Source organism: Pelophylax lessonae (genome assembly GCF_965119305.1).
Source record: "Pelophylax lessonae genome assembly, chromosome: 3".
NCBI classification, from domain to species: Eukaryota; Metazoa; Chordata; class Amphibia; order Anura; family Ranidae; genus Pelophylax; species Pelophylax lessonae.
Window position 1 is genome coordinate 61002990 of NC_138770.1, and position 23300 is coordinate 61026289.

At 44.6% G+C, this 23300-nt stretch overlaps 1 protein-coding gene across 1 annotated transcript in view; it reads left to right on the plus strand.

Moving 5' to 3' along the window:
• Positions 1-23300, plus strand: part of EFR3B (EFR3 homolog B) — a 340255-nt gene that overhangs the window by 272716 nt on the left and 44239 nt on the right. Inside the window, exons 15-17 of the mRNA XM_082251134.1 lie at positions 4324-4485; positions 10975-11106; positions 15980-16047. Coding sequence (XP_082107260.1) covers positions 4324-4485; positions 10975-11106; positions 15980-16047 — 362 coding nt within the window. The remainder of the gene's footprint in view (positions 1-4323; positions 4486-10974; positions 11107-15979; positions 16048-23300) is intronic.

The window sequence follows — 23300 nt, forward strand, 5'->3', positions numbered from 1 at the left end:
GGGGTTCCTGCCAGGATCCCCCCAGTCCTGCCTGGATCTGTCTTCGAGGCCAGGTCTCCCTCCTGGGTTCTTGTAAGTAGTGCCACATGGGGCCACCATTTTGTTGTAGCCTTTGTGTTTCTATACACGGCGGCCATGTTTGTGTAGTCTGGCGGCCATTTTCTTGTGGTTTGCCATTGGAAATAGCGGCGGCAATGACAGTGGAGCCCTGTGGGTGGCGATTTCGGCAGGGGCGCCCCTCCTCATTGCCTGGTGCTGACTCCTAAATCATTTTACTTCCTGATCGCCGCATGTGTAGTGCAGATTCTCCTTGTGGCTGCAGGTGCCTGTTTCTGTGGGTTGTGAGTTTGGTGGGGTCCTCTCCCTCTCTGCTGGGGATCGTTTAGTGCTTTGTGCCTGGCAACTGGGTGGTTCTGCCAGCGCGCTGGGGGTTGTCCCTTAGCAGTGTTTTACACTTTTTGTGGGGTCCCCCTTGTGACTCATGGAGTCTTTGGAGCACATTTCCCCACCTGATCCCCTCTCCAAGCCTGCGGGGCCCATCCTTCGATGCACTGACGGCGGTCCTGGAGTCCCTTGTGTTCTGGGTAGAGGTGGCTTGCGGGGGACGGACTAGCAAAAGGCCCCCCCTGCCTCACCTGTCTCATCAGATCCTAAATCTGATTTGGGCGCCGCGGACATGGGTCACCCTGCTGGGTCTGCAACCACGCACCTGGAATCCTCCGATAGTGAGGATGACTCCTCCAAGTCTGCGACCGTGCACGAGAAGGCACTGGTGCATGCACTGATTGTATCTGTGCGTGAGATCCTGAGGATGGAGGACGCAGCTGAAGCTGCAAAGGAGGCGTAAGTGTCCTTTGGCACTTACAAGCCATCCAAAGCGGCAAAGGGGTTTCCTTTCCCTGCCTATTTTGACAGCATTGTCACTAAATAGTAGAGACGACCAAAGTGTCCCCTAAGCGCTTTACTAGGCGTTACCCCTTTGAGGAGTCCCTTCTGAAGTAGTGGACTGTGCCACCGGTGGTGGACCCTCCGGTTTCCAGATTAAACAAGCAATCATGATTCCGGTTGAAGAGTCCCCGGCCTTTAAGGATCCGGCTGACTGGAAGGAGGAGACTGTGGCCCGCAGTATGTACACTCTGGCTGGCTCGGCAATGAGGCCGGTATTCACCATTGTCCTATTGTCCTTACCTGGAGATTCACAGGGATAAGGTGGTTCTTTGCCCATGTTTGTCGTTCCTTCCAAAGGTTGTCTCTGATTTTTTATTAGAATGAAGACATTGTGTTGCCTTCCCTGTGTCCCAGGCCTAAACATCCGAAGGAAATTGCCTTGCATGCCTTGGATGTGGTCTGGGCAACTACGGTGTACCTGGCAGCTACGGAGTCTTTCAGAAAGTCAGACTCTCTTTGTGCTCACGGATGGACCTCGAAAAGGGTTGTCCGCTTCCTCTGTGACCACTTCCAGACGGTGGTTCAGGCCTATTCCATCAGGGGTCAGGTTCCTCCTTTCCCTGTCAAGGCGCCCTCTACTAGGACGCTTAGTGCCTCCTGGGCTTTCCATCATCAGGCGTCAGTGACGCAGGTTTTCAAGGTGGCCACCTGGTCGTCGGTGCACACTTTTACAAAGTTTTATAAAGTGGATGTGTTGGCATCTGCGGTTGCTTCTTTTGGCTGCAAGGTTTTGCAGGCTGCTGTTTAAGAGGACCTGATCCTCTTTGAGGGTGTATTGTTTTCTCAGGTGGACTCCAGTTGCCTGGCAGAGCTCCTGTTGCCTGGTTGGCTAATGTTTAGCCTTGGGAATGATTTTGTTGTTCCCATCCCTCATGTTTAACACTCCTTTGGGACCTCCCAATGGTTATGAATAGCATTAGCTGTGTCCGTCAATGAACAAAAGAGAAAATGGGATTTTTGACTTGTTGTAAAATCCCTTTCTCTGATGTTCATTGAGGGACACAGCACCCACCCCTCTGTGGAGTTATAATTCTCCTGACACTGCTTGTAACAAAGCTGAGTAACTATAGCAGAGAGATGGAGTATACCCCCTGGGACTGCCCATAGGTGTAGCCAGAATTCCTTTCTGCCTAGTGTCCTACTCCTGTAGGGGGCAGTATAACCCAATGGTTATGAATATCAGGAGCTGTGTCTGTCAATGAACATCAGAGAAATTGATTTTACAGTAAGACAAAAATCCAGTTTTTTTAAATTGAGAATGTTTTTACATACATTTTTTAAATATACACTTTGGCCTTACAATCTTTGGCCTCAGTTGGAAAGCTAAAATGAATTTTAACACAGTTTTTCAGCTACAATATGATATGTATTAGTAAAACTGTACACTGTACATATCGTCACAAATACTTGGTGTATCCAAGTGAACTATACCTTGTTTTTTTCAGGATAAATTGGTGTTTCATTTGGTGGTAAATGGTAATGAATATCTCCTTTTTTTTTTTTTTTTTTTTTTTTATTATTATTATTTTATCAAAGGAAACTGGCAAAAAAATAGTAGAAAACTTTTTTTGAAAAAAAAAAAAAAAGAAGAAAACTATTTTCTAAAATGTAGCTGTATATTTCTAGTTGTTACCGCAACATACCACCAAAGATCAACCCAAGACAAATTTCCCTGCCTCTGGCAATCGCAGCGATACCATATATGTGTATGTTATTTGCTGTTTGTACCCATAGTAGAAACAATAATGCACATTTTGCGGTTTTATATCCTAACTAAAACACACTGGCGCCTTTACTAAATTTAGAAAAAAAAAAATCACTTTTTTTTATTAAATTCCGCTGAAAAAACACTGAACCTGACTTTGACTCTGAGCATGACCTTTGACCCTAACATTGACACTAAACCTGAAACTTACCTAGATCAAACCCTGATCCTAGCTTTTTTTTTTTCTTTTTCTATTTTAAAATTTTTGTAAACAGATTTTCTTACATTTTTTACCTCTAGCAAAGAGAAAAAGATACAATGTATTATACAATATATTCTGTATGTATACAATGTATATTGTATGTATACAATGTATTATATCATGTATCCTGTATGCATACGATGTATTACATCATGTATCATGTACAGTATCTCACAAAAGTGAGTACACCCCTCACATTTTTGTAAATATTTTGTTCTATCTTTTAGCGTCGGTTCACATAGGAGCGACGCTACTTTCAGGGGCGACCTCCGAGATCGCGGTGCGAGCAGCGCGCCGCGACCTCGGAGCGGCCGCCACGGACTTCATAACATTGAAGTCTATGGCGGTCGCCTCCTGGTCGCCCCAAAGAAGCTCCGGACCCTTTTTCTAGGTCGGAGCGACTTGTGTCGCTCCTATTAGAACGGGTCCGCAGCTTTCCTATGGGAGGCGACCTGTGAGGCGACCAGGTCGCCTCACAGGTCGTCCCTAGTGTAAACCGGGGCTAAATGTAACACTGAAGAAATGACACTTTGCTACAATGTAAAGTAGTGAGTGTACAGCTTGTATAACAGTGTAAATTTGCTGTCCCCTTGAAAGTATTATTTTGTAAAAATGATTACAAAAATGTGAGGGGTGTACTCACTTTTGTGAGATACTTTATGCATACAATTTATTTTTTTCTGCATTCAAGAGGAAAGAAAAAAAAAAAAGGGGGGGGGGTGGGCTGTACTGATGACTAATGAGGGGTGATTGATAGCATATGATTGGCTATCACAGTTATCACAGCAATCAGTAGTCCTGCTTCCCAGTCATTAGTATGACACCTGGAGATGTCAGTTACAGCCTGGTCTCTGTGCTGGGAACCTGCTGTGCATAAATGTTGCCCCGTGGATACGCATATAAATGCGTACGCTCAGCAGGTAAGGGTAAAACGAACTCAAGGCAACTTGATTTGTATATTTTCCCCCACGCCTTAATTTTTCTTTTACTTACTAACTTTTTAGTTTCATGTAAACTCTACAAAACACAGTATAAAGCTGTTCATAGGGTATAGTGGGAGTTCTACTCCTGACTCCCTGCCACATCAGAGAGGCACAAATGACAGTTGCCAGTTCCAACGGTGTGCGAGCTGTAGCGTCATCACAGGTTGTGATTGGCAAAGCACAGAGAGAGGGTGGGCACAACACTGGAACTGGTATCTGTCAAGATGGGGGGAGCCAGAGGTACAGATCTCTAGGTGTTGTGGGGTGCTATAGCACAATGTATACATGCATTAGGGTGCAATTAACAAAGAATACCAACTTACCGCAGAAACTGTGCACTTAATTAAGCCCATTTATTGCAATGCTGTGATATGTCATGTGGACTGTTTCCCTCACGTAGCACTTTGCTGTATCTTTTCTCCCAGCATTCCCAGCAGCTATATCAGCACATCTACCTGAGCTGTAATGACCCCAGCAATGTCCAGGCTCACTATGAAGCTCTGTATGCATTACTTGTCATGATCAGTATTGAATTGGCCAATGAGGAAGTGGTGGTGGATCTGGTCCGACTGGTACTCGCTGTGCAGGTAGTGTGATCAGTACAAAAAGTATGGCGTATGTACGGCACCATAAGCCAAGAATGTGATGATGTTGATGTGCTTGACGAATATATGATAACACCTTCATTGAACTTAACCTACAATCTCTGGAAAAAACTGTATGTAAATATACATATACATATATATATATATATATATATATATACACAGTATATGTATATATATATATACACACAGTATATACATATACATGCATACATATATACATACACACTCTAAACACATGCTGGGTAGGTTAATTGGATCCGGTCTAATTTGGCCCTACTACCGTGTTTCCCCGAAAGTAAGACCTACCCTGAAAGTAAGACCTAGTGTTATTTTTGGGGAGGGCTGCAATATAAGCCCTACCCTGAAAATAAGCCCTAGTTTAGTGTATGAAAAATCCTAGGATGCACTTTATTAGTGTTTTAAATAATGTCCAATGTGTGTTTTTGTAATATAATACTGTGAAATACCTTCCTTGGATCGCCACTCCGCTCTCAGCTGATTCTGTCTTTCTCCTCTCATACCGTGGCTGTCAGAGGAGGATCTCAGCCCCTCCCCTCTGCAGTTTACACAGAAGCGCCGATATTCAATTAGAATTGTGGGAAATACCTTCGATACATCGGCTCTTCCGTGACCAACCAGCTGTCAGCGGGGGAGAAGAGGGCGGCAGATCAGCTGAGCCTGGAGCTGTGATGTAGAAGGTAGTTCACACTATTGTAATCTAATCTACTGTTCGCTTCTGTGTAAACTGCAGAGGGGAGGGGCTGAGATCCCCCTCTGACAGCTACAGTATGAGAGGAGAAAGACAGGAAAGAGTGGGAGACACAGCAGTGATGTAATGAAGGTATTTTACACTATTGTATTACAAAAACACACACTGGACATATATATATAAAACACTAATAAAGTGCATCCTAGGATTTTATATACACTACAGTAAACTAGGTTCACACTGGAATCTTGGCACGCAGGGAGGGAAGAGAGGGACAGAACATTATAAGACCTACCCTGAAAATAAGCCCTACTGTGTCTTTTGGTGCCAAAATTAATATAAGACCCAGGCTTACTTTCGGGGAAACACGGTATGTGTATGTTTCAATGTGAGTTAGGGACCTTAGATTGTAAGCTCCTTGAGGGCAGGGACTGATGTGAATGTACAATGTATATGTAAAGCGCTGCGTAAATTGACGGCGCTATAGAAGTACCTAAAATAAAAAAACTAATATATATATATATATATATATATATATATATATATATATATATATATATATATATATATTTTATTTTTTTTTTAATATATGTGTGTATATATAATATATATATATATATATATATATATATATATATATATATATATATATATATATATATATATATATATATAAATATATGTGTCTATCTATTGTCTATACCAGTGTTTCTCAACCTTTTTTCAGTCAAGGCACCCTTTAAAATTATGGACAGTCTTCAGGACACCCTATTCTAAATGTAAAAAACTATTTTAATCTTTTTACATAATGCAGCAACATCCACACATAGGACACCCAACATTATGCGCCGGTTCAGAGAGATCGCATGTAATTCGGAGCGCACTGCTCCTAAATTCACATGCGATCTCTGTGCGTAGCAAATTTCAGCCATACAGTTTGTATGGCTGAATTCGCACCACAATCGCACTAAACACGCACAGGACCCTTTTTTTTTTTTATCCGCAGCAGAATCGGTTCGCATGGTGGTTCACACTAGTGCGATCCGATTCTGTGCGAACTTGCAGATCGCACTACGATATGCGATCTCAACTGGGGGTGTCGTTCACTTTTAATTGACACCCCCAGTGTATCGCATATGGCAGTGTGAACTGCCAGGGGTGCGGATGCGATTCGGGAACACGCTGCATATTCGCAGCATTCCCATATCGCAGAAGTGTGAACCGGGGCTATAGGTGATTTATTCTTCCAAAGCAAATACACTTTTGCACACTGGTACTGACTAGTATTCCAATGTTTCTCTTCTCCCTCAATTTCTCTCCAGCAATCAGCTAATGTGACCCCAGTGCTGAGGGAGAGGAGCAGAGGAGGATCAAACAAGGATGCTGTAGAGGCAACAGACATCCTCCCTATCAACTGATGAAGTCATTGGTTGTTAGGATGCCAGCGTCTAGTTGTAATGGTGAATAATGAAAACCCGTGACTTTATGTAGCTAAAAGGCAAGCTTGTATACAATTTTTAATACATTTTAAGGCATTTTGCAAAAAAAAGCTGGTCTATACAACCAGCAGGTGGAGTTTTTTTTTTGTTTGTTGTAAACATACTGATGTTTACAGAGCTCAATAGCCCAAGGATTACATGCCTGGGATGTAGTAAAATATTTAGGGTTAGGTTCACCTCAGGGAAGATAAAATGTTAAGGTCAACTTAAAGGTTACGTTAAATCTGACCTCCAGCCTTCCCTTCAGTCTTGCACAGTTGTACAAGGCTCTTCTTATATAGCAAAATTGCCTACTCTAAATTCACCGCACACTGTGAGCTTCTCACAACATGCATTAGAAGCTGCAGGAAGTCCAATAGAGCTCTCCTCTTTTCCTGGGTGGAGGACGTTCAGCATCATCTAATTCTTTTCTCCCCAGCCTGACTGTCCCTGAACCACACATTTTATTCATTCAAGTTTAGGTTTTTTTTTTTTCATCATGGAGGCTCGGCTTCACACATGGGCATTTCCTATGGTGGTCTGGATTGAAAATACAGTCTGCCTAGGAATGCCCGATTCTCCAGACTGATGTCCGATTATTAAGGAATTTTGATATTTGCATAACTCCTCCCAAAAGCCAGCCCACTACTTGAATCAGGGTTAAAGCGGTTGTATCCCCTGTGTAAAAAAAAAAAAAAAAAAAAAAACCCTGCAGGACAATGGCATAATGTGCTAGAATGCATCGCATACTAGCACATTATGAAATTCTTACCTTAGAACGAAGCCCCCACACGGTCGCCCGGACACCGCACCAAGGGAGCTGACATCTACCCTCAGCGTCTTTTCCTGGTTCGGCGGATCCGACGCTGTGAGTGACCGGAGTCGCGAGGACGTCACGCGGGAGTTCACTTTCCGACAAGGAGCTCTGAAGGTCCGCTGGTGTCAGCGGCTGCATGCAGGGTAAATATCTCCTAAACTCGCTTCTCGGCCTTTTGGCTAAGATCAAGTGTAGTATCTGTTCTTATCAGTTGGTATGGGCCTTAGCTAGTACCAGTATGACCGAAACCCGGAGCGCTCTGAGTATTGAGGTATGGGAAGTAGGTCATCTGGGAAAGCATGTGGGGCCCGCCGCCTTCTGATTCGAATGGGTTGAACTGTCCTAACCAGTTTGAAGGGGGCAGGAAGCCGGTTCGGGGGGGCCGGTGGAACTGCCCCTGGATATAATGGGCTGAGGAACAGGATGGCGAGGGGAGGGCTTTCTCTCCTGGGTTTTGATCTGGCTTTTGTGGCGAGCCTGTCCCCAGTTGTAGGTAAGCTCTCTCTAAGCTGTCCAGGTTCTGATGTCTGCTGGTGGGGATAGGCTACACTCGGTCTGGCCGGGGGCTGAGATTGAAAAAGCCCGTAGTGTAAGTGCCCCTGGGGTGGCAGCCCAGGGGTGCCTTAATTTCTCACTGGTGAGGGGCAGCTCGCTGTGAGTTCTTTTGGCACCTTGGTCACTGCACTATGCACACCTTTTTCACACCTGCCTCTTGGGACAGGCCTTTTGGCTTGCACCAGAGGAATTTTTTATTCCGGCTGGAAGGCCTGCCTTGGTCCCTCACATGGCACCATCGCACTTTCCCCACTTCCCCTTCCCCACTTTTATGTTTTGTCTGTCCTTTTATTTGGAGTTTGTCACCTGCACTTTCACCTTTTTTCTTTATTTGCACAGACTGGAGTGTGTGGGTCCTCGGGCCCTGCCTTAAGTCTTGGGAGGGGGTGGATATGGCCTTTTGGCTTAGTTCGCCCTCTCCCATGGGGTCTCCCTTCGGGGGAGCCCTACTTAGTACTCGGTGGGGGCTGTTTCGGCAGTCCCCCTGAAGAACGGGGTCGGTCTGGTTTCGGCCAGACTGACCATGAGTACCTTTTGTCCCTGTCAGGAGTCTTGCGCCCCGGGGGATTGAGGTTTCGGGTCCTACCTCTTCGGAGGGAAGACCATACGTTGTCGCACACCCTGTGCTTTTTTGTGTTACTCACTTTGTGTGTGTGCACTTTTTTATGCACCGGGTGGAGTCTTTTGAGTGTGTTGCACACGCTACGGGCTTAAAAAAAAAAAAAAAAATATCTCCTAAACTGTGCCTTATTATAGGCTTACCTGTAGGTAAAAGTTAAAAAGTGGAGTATACTACCGCTTTAAGAGCTTTTGACGGGAGTACTGAGGCAGGGTGCTGTTATGTGTTCGTGAAGGTATGTGCAACGCCCTGCCGGGTGCTTACTTCTGGGCTTTGATTGTTCCAATTCCAAAACCTTCTGATGCCAATCATGCGGCCAGTGTGGCACTGGTCACATGGTACATTGGTTTTCTGTAACAAAAACACAGTGTTGGTTTTTCTTTTTTTTTTAGTGTTGGACTTTTAGTGCTAAAGCCAAAGTGTGCCCTAGATGTCCTGACCCCAAACCATAATGTGGAATTCCATTCAAAATCTAACTAAGCCTAAGCCCTGGTTTACACCAGTGCGACTTGTCATGCGATTTGACAGTTAAAAATCACAACGCAAATTACACTCTATTTGCGTCAATGAAACCGTTGAAATTGTTGCGCTTCAAGTCGCAGTGACTTTAAAAAAGTTTCATGCGGTACTTTTCTGTGATTTTATTGCAATTTGCGTTGACTTCTGTTAAATAAAGTCACATTGAAATCGCACATTGAAATCGCACATTGAAATCGCACTGATCTGCGGCTTTAAAATTGCGCTGAAGTGGTGCCTTTTTAAAGCTGCACTAAATCTTCTCCCACCCTCATTCTAAGTGTGTTATTTTTACCCTGCACGAGAAAAGATCTCTATACTTACCTATTCTAAGGGCGCTCTGGTCCAATCACATGACTGACTTCCAGCGCTGGCTTCAATATAGAGTGGGGGACAGCCGACAACAGATACCCCATAGTAAGCCTAAGGGTGATGTCATCGCCCAGGCTCTGCAGCCATTGTCGCTGTCCCTCCTCTACGCCAAAGCCGGCGTTGCGACCCGATCATGTGACCGGACCGGCGGGGCTTCAGAATTGGTAAGTATAGAGATCTTTTCTTTTACAGAGTAGATAGAATAGGCTTAAAATGGGGTGGGAGTAAATTTAGGCTTATGATTAAGATGAACTAACCAGTGGCGGTGGTGCTCCATGGGTGGGGGGGCGGCAGACGGACCATACCACCCCCCCTCCTGAACCACACCAGGCCACACACCATATTCCCCGTCGCCGTCTCGCCCACCCTGCCTGGACAACATGTGGAGGGAGGGCAGGCAGCAGAAGTAAATGGCGGCGGCTTCTTCCCCCCTGACTCTTCTGCGTCTCCTTCCTCCTCCTCCATGGCCAATGGCATGGCTTCTCCTTTCGGCCAATCGGGAAACGGGTTTCAGGACCCGCTTCCTGATTTGCCAGGAGGATCCATGTGACAATAGCGAATATTCATTCGCTATTGTCACACAACTGGGTGGGCTCGGGGCGCAGTGCTCTGCGCCCCAAGCCCACTCTTTTTTTTTAAGCTATTAGAGCCTCTGACTAATCACATGGTTAAAAAAAATAAAAAGCCCCATTGAGGTCCATGCGTCCGGTGCCCTGCATGTAGATTAGGGGGCCGGATGCATGGATGGGGGGGCGGCGCCCCTGCGCCCCCAATGCACCGGCCGCCACTGGAACTAACTCCAAATATCCTGGTCACCCCTCCAGACCCCGCTGTGCATATCGGCCGTGATGCCCTGCCCTCTACCACACAGAACTGTCCTGTCTAGAAGGGCAGAAGACCTGATTTTTATCTACTGCAGCTCAGTAACATTTATAGGTCTCTCCCCGCCTCCAGCCTGTGACTGGACAGTGAAAGGAGAAGCAGCAGACTGATTAGCTCATCTCTCTGCCACTCTGCTTTCTCCTTATCAGCATGTACCTTGTTAGCCTATGAGCATTGCAGATTAACTGATTGGCTCCTTGTGGTGCTTCTCCCTCTCCCAGTTTGAACTCTGCTGTACAGGGACTGCGAGAGGCTGATGCCAGGTCACATTCAGGTACCTACACTGCTGGTATCTAAAAAGTACATTTAATTACTGTTATTATTAATGATTATAAAGCTGCATTCATTTTTGTCTTTAATACCTGCTGAATGAGGTTCAGTTTTAAAATTGTCTTTTTTTTTTTTTTTACCAAATTTTCCCTTTTATCTTGTATTAAGAAATCAGAACCAAATTATTTTAGCTTAGCAATCAACAATGAATGTAATTGCAATGTTAGCAAGCTTCATTTTTGTATTATAGGACTTATCCCTGAATAACGAGGACAACCTTCCAGCATACAATCGATGTGCCCTGCATGCCCTCTGCGCTGCTTATCTGAACCTGATCAGCCAGCTCACCACAGTGCCCGCCTTCTGCCAACATATTCATGAGGTCAGATATCCCATCTTTTCCTTCCTGTAATGGCAGTCCTTTTTTTCTTACCTAGTGTCACCTCTTTTTCCTGTCTACCTGGGAGTTTTGGATGTTGTCACCCACCAATCCTCAACCAGTGGTCCATAGACCACTGATGGTCCATGAGAACCTTTTGGTGTTCCCCAGGGGTTCAACATTATGTCGGATGTATATTGCCCAATGTTGTTTGCAGTCTTGTTCTCAATACGCACCGACAGTCAATACAGTCAGCACGCATTAATACCCGATGCCTCCTCTGTAGTTCCGTCTCCTGTGAGGTCAGAGGGAGGCGCCGAGAGTAGTACAGAGAGCGGGAGGGGAAGAAAGAGGGGACTTCCAATAGCAGTACTAATCACAGAATGAGGGAGGGAGCAAGGAGCTTGAGCACAAGGTTGGATAAGGAGGTGATCTCCAATGATGAGGCAGTGTGTTGCAGAGTTCAGGGGTGGGGAAGGGGGGGGGGCAGAGAGCAAGAGCATTGTATAAGGCATGTAAAATAATGTTAGTGGTCCGCGTGATTCAAAATTGTGAGTTTAGTGGTCTGTGAGGTCCAAAAGAAAAGGTTGGAGAGAATGGTCTCGGTGATCTTTAATCGATATGTGCCACATCCCTATATAGATACAGAAAAAAGTATTCCCCTGGGGGTTGGGACTTTAAAGGCACTTAATAATACTATTGAATATTAAAATCATAAAAGTTTATTGATGCAAAGAAGAAGTTAAATAGTACTAATAAAAGGTTTTCACCAAAACGCTGTGTTCAGAATACATTTTTATGGGAACTGCATGAATATGATCATCACAATACGTATGTGTATAGATATTGCATGTAGGCAGCAAGATTACCCAACGCGTTTCAAAGCATATTTTGCTTCTTCTTCAGGTTTGTATTCATAGAGACTGTATTCACAATGTACCCCTGAAGAAGAAGCAATATATGCTTTGAAACGTGTTAGGTAATCTTGCTGCCTACATGCAATATCTATCCTTCCCTCTTCACCCTCCAAACTGCAATGCCATGGGTGTAATCCATAGAGGGTGAGCGCGGGAGTGAGAGACACAGAGAAAGAAAGAGAGAAACAGAAAGAAGAAAGAGAAAAAAAAGGGGGGTGGGAAGGGGGATGCATAGGAAATGGAAGGGGGAAGGGCAGAGAAGTGTACCAATCAATGCACTACATTGGAACCCAGTAGGTCCTTCCCCCTTATCTGAAAGAATAAACATGTTCCAGAGCATGGCGATGGTTTTTAATAGATTTTTTGTACAATAGATATTGCACCTTGTGTGCCTCTTTTTAAGGCACTGTTAAAGTCCTTTATTATAGTTTTAGGAGGTTTCTTTTTGTAGATAATATTGATTGGTAATAAAGGTTGTAAATATGAATGGATTGAAATCACACAGTGTCAATCAATGTAAAATGAATGTGTGAGGATAGAAATGTGGGTGAAACTACCCCTATGTTTATTTTTAAACCCCCAATTGGACTTTTAGATTAAATCCGCTAAACATATTCCAGGTGCATTTTCTTTTAAAAAAAGCAACCACAGCCTGAGTAGAAAAGCCTGTCCTCTGACTCATCAAGAGGACTTCAGAAGTGAGACCACTGTTTCCACACGGGGAATAAGGATCCTCGTCTGCAGCATGCTGGCAGGGAACAGGCTTCTCTACTCAGGCTGTGGCTGCTTTCTACAGAAAAACAAACATTAAGACTTTGCACTCCTTTTTTTTTTTATGCATATGGAACCTATTTAGCTGATTTAAATTGAAGGTTCAATTTAGCAGTAAAGGTGAAAGTTCCAGTATCTAGTGATTCCCTGTCCTGAAACAAGCATGCAGGAAGGGAGACCTATCAAACCACTCTAGATGCCTACATGCTGGTAATGAAGGCAGGATAGGAGTAACAGCCATGGATCCTGTCTCTGATCCTGTCTCTGCCTAATGAAGGCAGGATAGGAGTAACAGCCATGGATCCTGTCTCTCCTGTCTCTGATCCTGTCTCTGCCTAATGAAGACAGGATAGGAGTAACAGCCATGGATCCTGTCTCTGATCCTGTCTATGCCTAATGAAGGCAGGATAGGAGTAACAGCCATGGATCCTGTCTCTCCTGTCTCTGATCCTGTCTCTGCCTAATGAAGGCAGGATAGGATTAACAGCCATGGATCCTGTCTCTGCCTAACGAAGGCAGGATAGGAGTAACAGCCATGGATCCTGTCTCTCCTGTCTCTGCCTAATGAAGGCAGGATAGGATTAACAGCCATGGATCCTGTCTCTGATCCTGTCTCTGCCTAACGAAGGCAGGATAGGAGTAACAGCCATGGATCCTGTCTCTCCTGTCTCTGATCCTGTCTCTGCCTAATGAAGGCAGGATAGGAGTAACAGCCATGGATCCTGTCTCTCCTGTCTCTGATCCTGTCTCTGCCTAATGAAGGCAGGATAGGAGTAACAGCCATGGATCCTGTCTCTCCTGTCTCTGATCCTGCATCTGCCTAATGAAGGCAGGATATGAGTAACAGCCATGGATCCTGTCTCTCCTGTCTCTGATCCTGTCTCTGCCTAATGAAGGCAGGATAGGAGTAACAGCCATGGATCCTGTCTCTCTTGTCTCTGATACTGTCTCTGCCTAATGAAGGCAGGATATGAGTAACAGCCATGGATCCTGTCTCTCCTGTCTCTGATCCTGTCTCTGCCTAATGAAGGCAGGATAGGAGTAACAGCCATGGATCCTGTCTCTCTTGTCTCTGATCCTATCTCTGCCTAATGAAGGCAGGATATGAGTAACAGCCATGGATCCTGTCTCTGATCCTGTCTCTGCCTAATGAAGGCAGGATAGGAGTAACAGCCATGAATCCTGTCTCTCTTGTCTCTGATCCGATCTCTGCCTAATGAAGGCAGGATATGAGTAACAGCCATGGATCCTGTCTCTGATCCTGTCTCTGCCTAATGAAGGCAGGATAGGAGTAACAGCCATGGATCCTGTCTCTCCTGTCTGTGATCCTGCATCTGCCTAATGAAGGCAGGATAGGAGTAACAGCCATGGATCCTGTCTCTGATCCTGTCTCTGCCTAATGAAGGCAGGATAGGAGTAACAGCCATGGATCCTGTCTCTCTTGTCTCTGATCCTATCTCTGCCTAATGAAGGCAGGATAGGATTAACAGCCATGGATCCTGTCTCTGATCCTGTCTCTGCCTAACGAAGGCAGGATAGGAGTAACAGCCATGGATCCTGTCTCTCCTGTCTCTGATCCTGTCTCTGCCTAATGAAGGCAGGATAGGAGTAACAGCCATGGATCCTGTCTCTCCTGTCTCTGATCCTGTCTCTGCCTAATGAAGGCAGGATATGAGTAACAGCCATGGATTCTGTCTCTGATCCTGTCTCTGCCTATTGAAGGCAGGATAGGAGTAACAGCCATGGATCCTGTCTCTCCTGTCTCTGATCCTGTCTCTGCCTAATGAAGGCAGGATAGGAGTAACAGCCATGGATCCTGTCTCTCCTGTCTCTGATCCTGCATCTGCCTAATGAAGGCAGGATAGGAGTAACAGCCATGGATCCTGTCTCTCCTGTCTCTGATCCTGCATCTGCCTAATGAAGGCAGGATATGAGTAACAGCCATGGATCCTGTCTCTCCTGTCTCTGATCCTGTCTCTGCCTAATGAAGGCAGGATATGAGTAACAGCCATGGATCCTGTCTCTGATCCTGTCTCTGCCTATTGAAGGCAGGATAGGAGTAACAGCCATGGATCCTGTCTCTCCTGTCTCTGATCCTGTCTCTGCCTAATGAAGGCAGGATAGGAGTAACAGCCATGGATCCTGTCTCTCCTGTCTCTGATCCTGCATCTGCCTAATGAAGGCAGGATATGAGTAACAGCCATGGATCCTGTCTCTGATCCTGTCTCTGCCTAATAAAGGCAGGATATGAGTAACAGCCATGGATCCTGTCTCTGATCCTGTCTCTGCCTATTGAAGGCAGGATAGGAGTAACAGCCATGGATCCTGTCTCTCCTGTCTCTGATCCTGTCTCTGCCTAATGAAGGCAGGATAGGAGTAACAGCCATGGATCCTGTCTCTCCTGTCTCTGATCCTGCATCTGCCTAATGAAGGCAGGATATGAGTAACAGCCATGGATCCTGTCTCTCCTGTCTCTGATCCTGTCTCTGCCTAATGAAGGCAGGATATGAGTAACAGCCATGGATCCTGTCTCTGATCCTGTCTCTGCCTATTGAAGGCAGGATAGGAGTAACAGCCATGGATCCTGTCTCTCCTGTCTCTGATCCTGTCTCTGCCTATTGAAGGCAGGATAGGAGTAACAGCCATGGATCCTGTCTCTCCTGTCTCTGATCCTGCATCTGCCTAATGAAGGCAGGATAGGAGTAACAGCCATGGATCCTGTCTCTCCTGTCTCTGATCCTGCATCTGCCTAATGAAGGCAGGATATGAGTAACAGCCATGGATCCTGTCTCTCCTGTCTCTGATCCTGTCTCTGCCTAATGAAGGCAGGATATGAGTAACAGCCATGGATCCTGTCTCTGCCTATTGAAGGCAGGATAGGAGTAACAGCCATGGATCCTGTCTCTCCTGTCTCTGATCCTGTCTCTGCCTATTGAAGGCAGGATATGAGTAACAGCCATGGATCCTGTCTCTCCTGTCTCTGATCCTGCATCTGCCTAATGAAGGCAGGATATGAGTAACAGCCATGGATCCTGTCTCTGATCCTGTCTCTGCCTATTGAAGGCAGGATAGGAGTAACAGCCATGGATCCTGTTTCTTTAAAACTAGTTGCACAGATGGCAGTTTCTGTTTTTTTTTTTTTTTTTTTATACAATATGTTTGGGATTTATTGTTTTCTCTTGCACTAGGTGATAGAGATGAGGAAGAAAGATGCTCCATATTTACTGCCAGAAGACGTCTTTGAGGAAAAGCCAAGGTGAGAAGCTCTATATAATTCTCATTGTTCTTTGTATTTGCATAGTCACTTTAAAGCTGAGGTGTAATCTACGCATTTAATCACTTCTGGACTGGAAGGATTTGCCCCCTTAATGCCCAGGCCATTTTTTTTGCGATTCGGCGTTGCATTATTTTAACGGACAATTGCGCAGTCGTGCGACGCTGTACCCAAATAAAATTGATGTCCTTTATTCCCCACCAATAGAGCTTTCTTTTGGTGGTATTTGATCACCTGTGCGATTTTTATGTTTTGCGCTATAAACAAAAAAAGAGCGACAATTCTGAAAAAAAAAAAAAACAATATAACATTTCCAAAAATTTTTTTAAAAATCTAATTTTTTCATCCTTTTAGGCCAATTTGCATTCTGTTACATATTTTTGGAAAAATAAATCCCAACAAGCGTATTTTGATTGGTTTGCGCAAAAGTTATCGTGCCTACAAACTAGGGGAAAGCTTTATGTCATTTTTAATTCATTTTTATACTAGTAATGGCGGCGATCAGCGGGACTGCGACATTGCGGCGGACAGATCGGACCCCTAACTGACATTTCTGACACTTTTGGGGGGACCAATGACATTACTACAGTAATCAGTGCTAAAAATATGCACTGTTACTGTAATAATAACACTGGCAGGGAAGGGGTTAACCAAGAGGCGATCAAAGTGTTAAGTGTGAGCCTAGGGGGTGTTTTCTAACTTTGTGGGGGGGGGGGGTGGGCTTGTGTAATCAATACAGAGACCTGTGATCCTAAATAGGAGGATCACAGGAGCTCTGCATTGATTCCAGAGACCACAATGGTCTGCTGTGTTTACAACAGCCGACCGCCGTTCTCTCTTCATGGGGAGCGATCGCGGGTGCCCAGCAGCAATCGCGGCCGCTGTCCCCATGGAACAGCATCCCCGCTGGCGAGTGACCGCCATACAGGTACCACGATTCGCAGGAACCTGCCGCTGTAAAACTGCAAGTGGTTAATACCTTCCTAGTTCCCGCCCCCTTTTCCCCGATCAATATGCATTTTTTGGTTTAGAATGAATACCTCTTTTAAGATGTTATCACTGGGTTTATCTGCTGGTATTTTCTACATAGTAACATCCAGTGCCGGGACAAGGGGTGGGCAGGAGGGGTGGCTGCCATGGGCACAATGGTTTATTGCAGGGATGGGGGGGCGCAGTTTGGCATCTTTGCCCTGGGCGCTGGATGACCTTGTCCCGGCACTGGTAACATCAGGTTTGGTGACAGAGACTGGTGGCAGGTTCCTGTAAACATCACAGCACCCCGTCTCAAGCATTATATAAAAGAAGACATACCTGGCACCCCTTTAGACATACATGTTCCTCCCTGCTGGCCACTGGGTGCTGCAGACTGTAGCTGTGCAATCAGTTGCTTAATTACACTCTACTAAGGCATGTATATTGAACCACTTGGCCTCTGGAAGATTTACCCCCGTTCATTAACCAGGCCATTTTTTGTGATTCAGCACTGCAATACTTTAACATCTTGCCGACTGCCCACCGTAGTATTACTGAGGCAGGGCAGCTCGGCTGCGCAAAATCACGTAATACTACATGGTTTCGTGCACAAGGTCTCTGTGGCGTATGCGCGCCGCCGGAGCCGCGCTCCCGCTGTGTTTAGACACAGCGGGAGGTGGGCCGTGGGAGAAGCGGCGGTGATTGCCGCCGGCCTCCCGCGATCGCCAGATAAACTGACAGAAGACCTGTCTGCTTATGTAAACAAAGCAGGCGAGTCTTCTGTCACACAGGCAGGGAGAGATCAGAAGTTTCAGCTAAGCTACAACCCCGACATCTCTGTGCCTGTCACAGAACCCTTCCCACACACAGTCAGTAAGCATATTTAGGCACACATTAACCCCTTTGATCATCTCCAGTGTTAACCCCTTTCCTGCCAGTGTCATTTATACAGTAACAGTGCATATTATTTAGCACTAATTACTGTAATAATGTCACTGGTCCCCAAAAAGTGTCACAAATGTCAGTTAGGGGTCCGATCTGTCCGCCACAATGTCACACTCCCGCTAAAAATCGCTGATCACCGCCATTACTAATAAAAACAAAAAAAAACAAATAAAAATTCCAAAAATCTATCCCGTAGTTTGTAACCGCTATAACTTTTGCGCAAACCAATTAAAATACACTTTTTGGGATTTTTTTTTTACCAAAAATATGTAGCAGAATACAAATTGGCCTAAACTGATAAAAAAATTTGATTTTTAAAAAATTTTTATTGGGAATGTTTTATAGCAGAAAGTAAAAAATATGGCGTTTTTTTTTTAAATTGTCGCTCTTTTTTTTTTTGTTTATAGTGCAAAAACTAAAAACCGCGGAGGTGATCAAATACCATCAAAAGAAAGCTCTATTTGTGGGGGGAAAAAAACACATCAATTGTATTTGGGTACAGCGTCGCACAATTTTTCGTTAAAGTAATGCAGTGCCGAATCGCAAAAAATGGCCTGGTCATTAAGGGGGTAAAACCTTCTGGAGCTGAAGTGGTTAACTAACAGTTGCACGGTTATGCGACGCTGTATCCAAATAAAATGTACGTCCTTTTTTTTCCCTTAAATAGAGCTTTCTTTTGGTGGTATTTCATCACCTCTGCGTTTTTTAATGTTTGCGCTATAAACAGAAAAAAAGCGTCAATTTTGAAAAACAAACAAAATGTTTTACTTGCTGGTATAAAACCTATCCAATAAAATTAAAAAAAAAAAAAAAAAAAAATCGAATTTCTTCCTTAATGTAGGACAATACGTAAATTGCTACATATTTTTGGTAAAAAAAAAAAAAAATCCAAATAAGCGTATATTGATTGGTTTGTGCAAAAGTTATAGCATCTAGAAACTATTAGGTTATCCGGCGCTTCCAGGTAGGGGGCGCACCGGCTGTGCTGTGATTAGACACAGCACAAGCCGATCAGTGGGTGCCAGCCAAAGGATGACCACCGGCACCCGCTGATTGGCGAGGAGAAAGACAGAACAGAGCTCTATAGATGTAAACAAGGCAGAGCTCTGTCCTGTCAGCAGGGATGTGCTGGATTTTGTTTCCCTGCAAAGCAAAGCAGGGAAAAAAATCCAGCACATCTCTTAGTAGAAGCAGCACACAGTACACGCAAATACACTGGTTAGGCACACAGTTAACCCTTTGATCGCCCTAGATGTTTAACCCCTTCCCAGCCAGTGACATTAGTACAGTGACAATGCATATTTGTAGCACTGATCACTGTATTAGTGTCACTGGTTCCCACAAAGTGTCAAAAGTGTCAGTTAGTGTCAGACTGTGCCTCACAATATCGCAGTCCCACTATAAGTCGCTGATCGCCACCATTACTTGTAAAAAAATAAATAAAAATATCCCATAATTTGCAGACACTATAACTTTTGGGATTTTTTTTTTTTTTACAAAAAATATGTAGCAGAATACATATTGGCCTAAATTAACCACTTTAGCTCCGCTCACATTGCTGCTACTGCAGCAATGTGGCTCGTTGTCGTCCAGCGACGTAGACCTACGTCGCTGGACTCCGCCCCTTGTGGGCGGCGCGCGCGTGCCGCCGGATGCTCGCTCCTGCTGTGTTCAGTCACAGCGGAGTCGGGCCAGGGGAGGAGCAGCGGCGATCGCCGCCGCTCTTCCCCGATCGTCGGGGAATCTAGTTTGGAGATCCGCCCGCTTGTGTAAACAGAGCGGGCGGATCTCCTCAGTGACAGATCGGAGTGTTCAGCATAGTTGAACATGCGATCTGTCCCTGACTCACACAGTCACCTCCCCCCCCACACGTCAGTAAGCACCAGGCATACATTAACCCCTCCCTCTCCAATAAAATTAACCCCTTCCCTGCCAGTGTCATTTTTACAGTAACAGTGCATATATATAGCACTGATTACTGCAGTAATGTCACAAGTACCCCCAAAAGTGTCAAAAATGTCAGTCAAGGGTCCAATCTGTCCGCCGCAATGTCGCAGTCCCGCAAAAAAAAATCGCAGATCGCCGCCATTACGCGTTAAAAAAACCCGCCAAAAATGACAGAAATCTTTCCCTTAGTTAGTAAACGCAATAACTTTTGCGCAAACCAATCAAAATACGCTTATTGTGATTTTTTTTACCAAACATAGGTAGCAGAAAACAAATTGGCCAAATTTTTAAAACATTTAGATTTTTACATTTTTTGGGGGGAATTTCATATAAAAAAATGTTAAAAATATTGTTATTTTTTCAAAATAAACGCTATTTTTTTGTTTATAGCGCAAAAAGTAAAAATTGCACAGGCGATCAAATACCACCAAAAGAAAGCTCTGTTTGTGGGAAAAAAAGGACGTAAATTTCGTTTGGGTACGGCGTCGCACGACCGCGCAATTGTCAGTTAAAGTCACACAGCGCCGAATCGCAAAAAGTGTCCTGGACGTAAGACAGCAAAATCCTCCGGTGGTAAAGTGGTTAATGAAGAAATTTCATCTTCTCATTTTTTTTATTGGATATGTTTATAGCAAAAAGTAAAAAAATTGTCGCTCTTTTTTTGTTTATAGTGCAAAAATAAAACCCGCAGAGGTGATCAAATACCACCAAAAGAAAGCTCTGTTTGTGAGGGGGAAAAAAAGGAAATTCATTTTATTTGATCGCCGTATATAGCAGTATAAATCCCATGGTTTATAGACGCTATAACTTTTGTGCAAACAAATATATATAAGCTAATTGGAATTTTTTTTACCAAAAATATGTAGCAGAATACATACTGGCCTAAATTTATGAAGAAATTGGATTTTTTTAAAACATTTTTATTGGATATGTTTTATAGCAGAAGGTAAAAAATATTGTTTGTTTTTCAAAATTTGCGTTATAGTGGAAAAAATAAAAATTTCAGAGGTGATCAAATTCCACCAAAAGAAAGCTCCATTTGTAGGGGAAATTTTATATATATATATATATATATATATATATATATATATGATTTGTTTGTGTTACAGCCTTGCATGAGCATGCAATTGTCAGTTAAAATAATGCAGCATAAATCTTCTGGAGGTCAAGTGGTTAACCTTTTCAGCTCCAGAAGGTTTTACCCCGTTAATGACCCAGCCATTGTTTGCGATTCGGCCCTGCATTACTTGAACTAACAATTGTGCGGTCGTGCGACGCTGTACCCAAATACAATTGATGTCCTTTTTTCCCACAAATAGAGCTTTCTTTTGGTGGTATTTGATCACCTCTGCGGTTTTTAGATTTTTCGCTATAAACAAAAAAAAAAGCGACAATTTAAAAAAAAAAAAAAAATACAATATTTTTTACTTTCTGCTATATAAGATTCCCAAAAAAAAAAATTTAACAATCTAATTTATCAGTTTAGGCCAATTTGTATACTGCTATATATTTTTGGTAAAAAAAAAATATCCCAAAAAGCTTATATTTATTGGTTTGCGCAAAAGTTTATAGCTTTTACAAACCATGGGATAGATTTTTGGACTTTTTTTTTGTTTTTATTAGTAATGGCGGCGATCAGGTATTTTTAGCGAGACTGCGACATTGCGGCGGACAAATTTGACACTAAGTGACACTTTTTGGGAACCAGTGACACCAATACAGTGATCAGTGCTAAATAATATCCACTGTTACTGTATAAATGACACTGGCAGGGAAGGGGTTAATACAGGGAGGGGGGGGGGTTTAGGGGTTAAGTGTGAGCCTAATTGTGCTTACTAACCGGGGGGGGGGGGCTCTGTGACAGGCACACAGAGTTTGGTGTTTCAGCTTAGCTGAGACACACAATCTCACTGTGCCTGTCTGACAGGAGAGCCGCCTGCCTTGTTTATATAGGCAGACGGCTCTCCTGTCAGTTTCCCGAAGATCGCAGGAGGCCGGTGGCGATCGTTCCCGCTCCTCCCGCGGTCTGGCTTCCGCTGTGTCTAATCACAGCGGGAGTGCGGCACGCCGCCGAGATCGTGTGCGCATAATCACGTAGATCTACTTGATTTTATGCAGCCGAGTCGCCCTGCCGCAGTAAATTTGCATGGCACAGTCGGCAAATGGTTAAAGTGGCTCTAAACCCTTATATATACCCAGCGAAGGGACTATCCTCAGGTGATACACATGGATAAAACAAATCCCCCTACAGAAGTTGTACCTGTTTATCTGCGGTCTTCTCTTCTCTACATCCATTTAAAGTGCTGAATTATAAAGCTTGTCTGAGATGCTGGAGAGCTGAAGTTACACTCTGCAGAGCTCAGTGAGGAGAGCTCTGAGACCTGATTGGAGGGAAGGGACACACCCCCTTCACAAAGTACACAGGAACAGAGCTGAGGCTGTCAATCCACTGGAGCTCCCTTTCCTGTCACCATTTTTCTCTTGGTGTCAGGAAAACTTGTCAGAAGTGAATCAAGCTGATAGCAGAGGAATGGCGCAGCAGACAGAAATGACACTTAGTTGTTTTAACTGAGACAATTACACACTATAGAGGGATTTTCTTTGTTCATATTTCATGTCTGAGGTTTACAACCAATTTAAAATATTATTTTATTGTTGTTTTATTGAGATACTCATAGTACTCTAGTGCCGTCCCCAGCAGACCTGCAGCTTTGTCCACTTCTGCCATCATCTTCTGAGTTAAATGACATTGTGGGGGAGATTTGTTAAAACTGGAGAGTGCAAAATCTGGCGCAGCACTGCAAAGAAACCAATCCGCTTCCAGGTTTTATTGTCAAAGCTAAATTAAACAAGCTAAAGTTAGGAGCTGACTGGCTACCATGCACAGCTGAACCGGATTCTGAGCTCATTCTGATTCTGTGCTCAAGTTTTAGTAAATCTCCTCCTGTCAGGGGAGGACTGGGCCAGGGGGCAATTGCCCCCTGGGCCATTCTGATGCCCCATAAAAAGGCTGCAATGCTTCTGCCATAGACATGCCTAAAGGACTCTTGGTGAAGAGAAGTAAAAAGTCCCTAACCCCGGGGTGAAGACAAGGACAGAGCGCAGACACCGCCCCCCCGCCCCATCGACGGTGTAAACTGTGTCTGAGCAGAGGCCAGTTCCATGCCCCACTGGAGACTCTTCTGCCCCGGCCAGCCCAGACTGAGCTGTCCCAGCTTCCCCCAACCGCCCCTTGCTGGCCAGGTCGGGATCCCAGATTCAGCTGGTAAGTAGAGTATCTGGAGTAAGGTTTCATCTTGGAATGGGGGTCAGGAGGAGGATTAGGAGTGAGAGAAAGTAGAAGGGGGCCGAGTCGCTACACCATAGGCCTT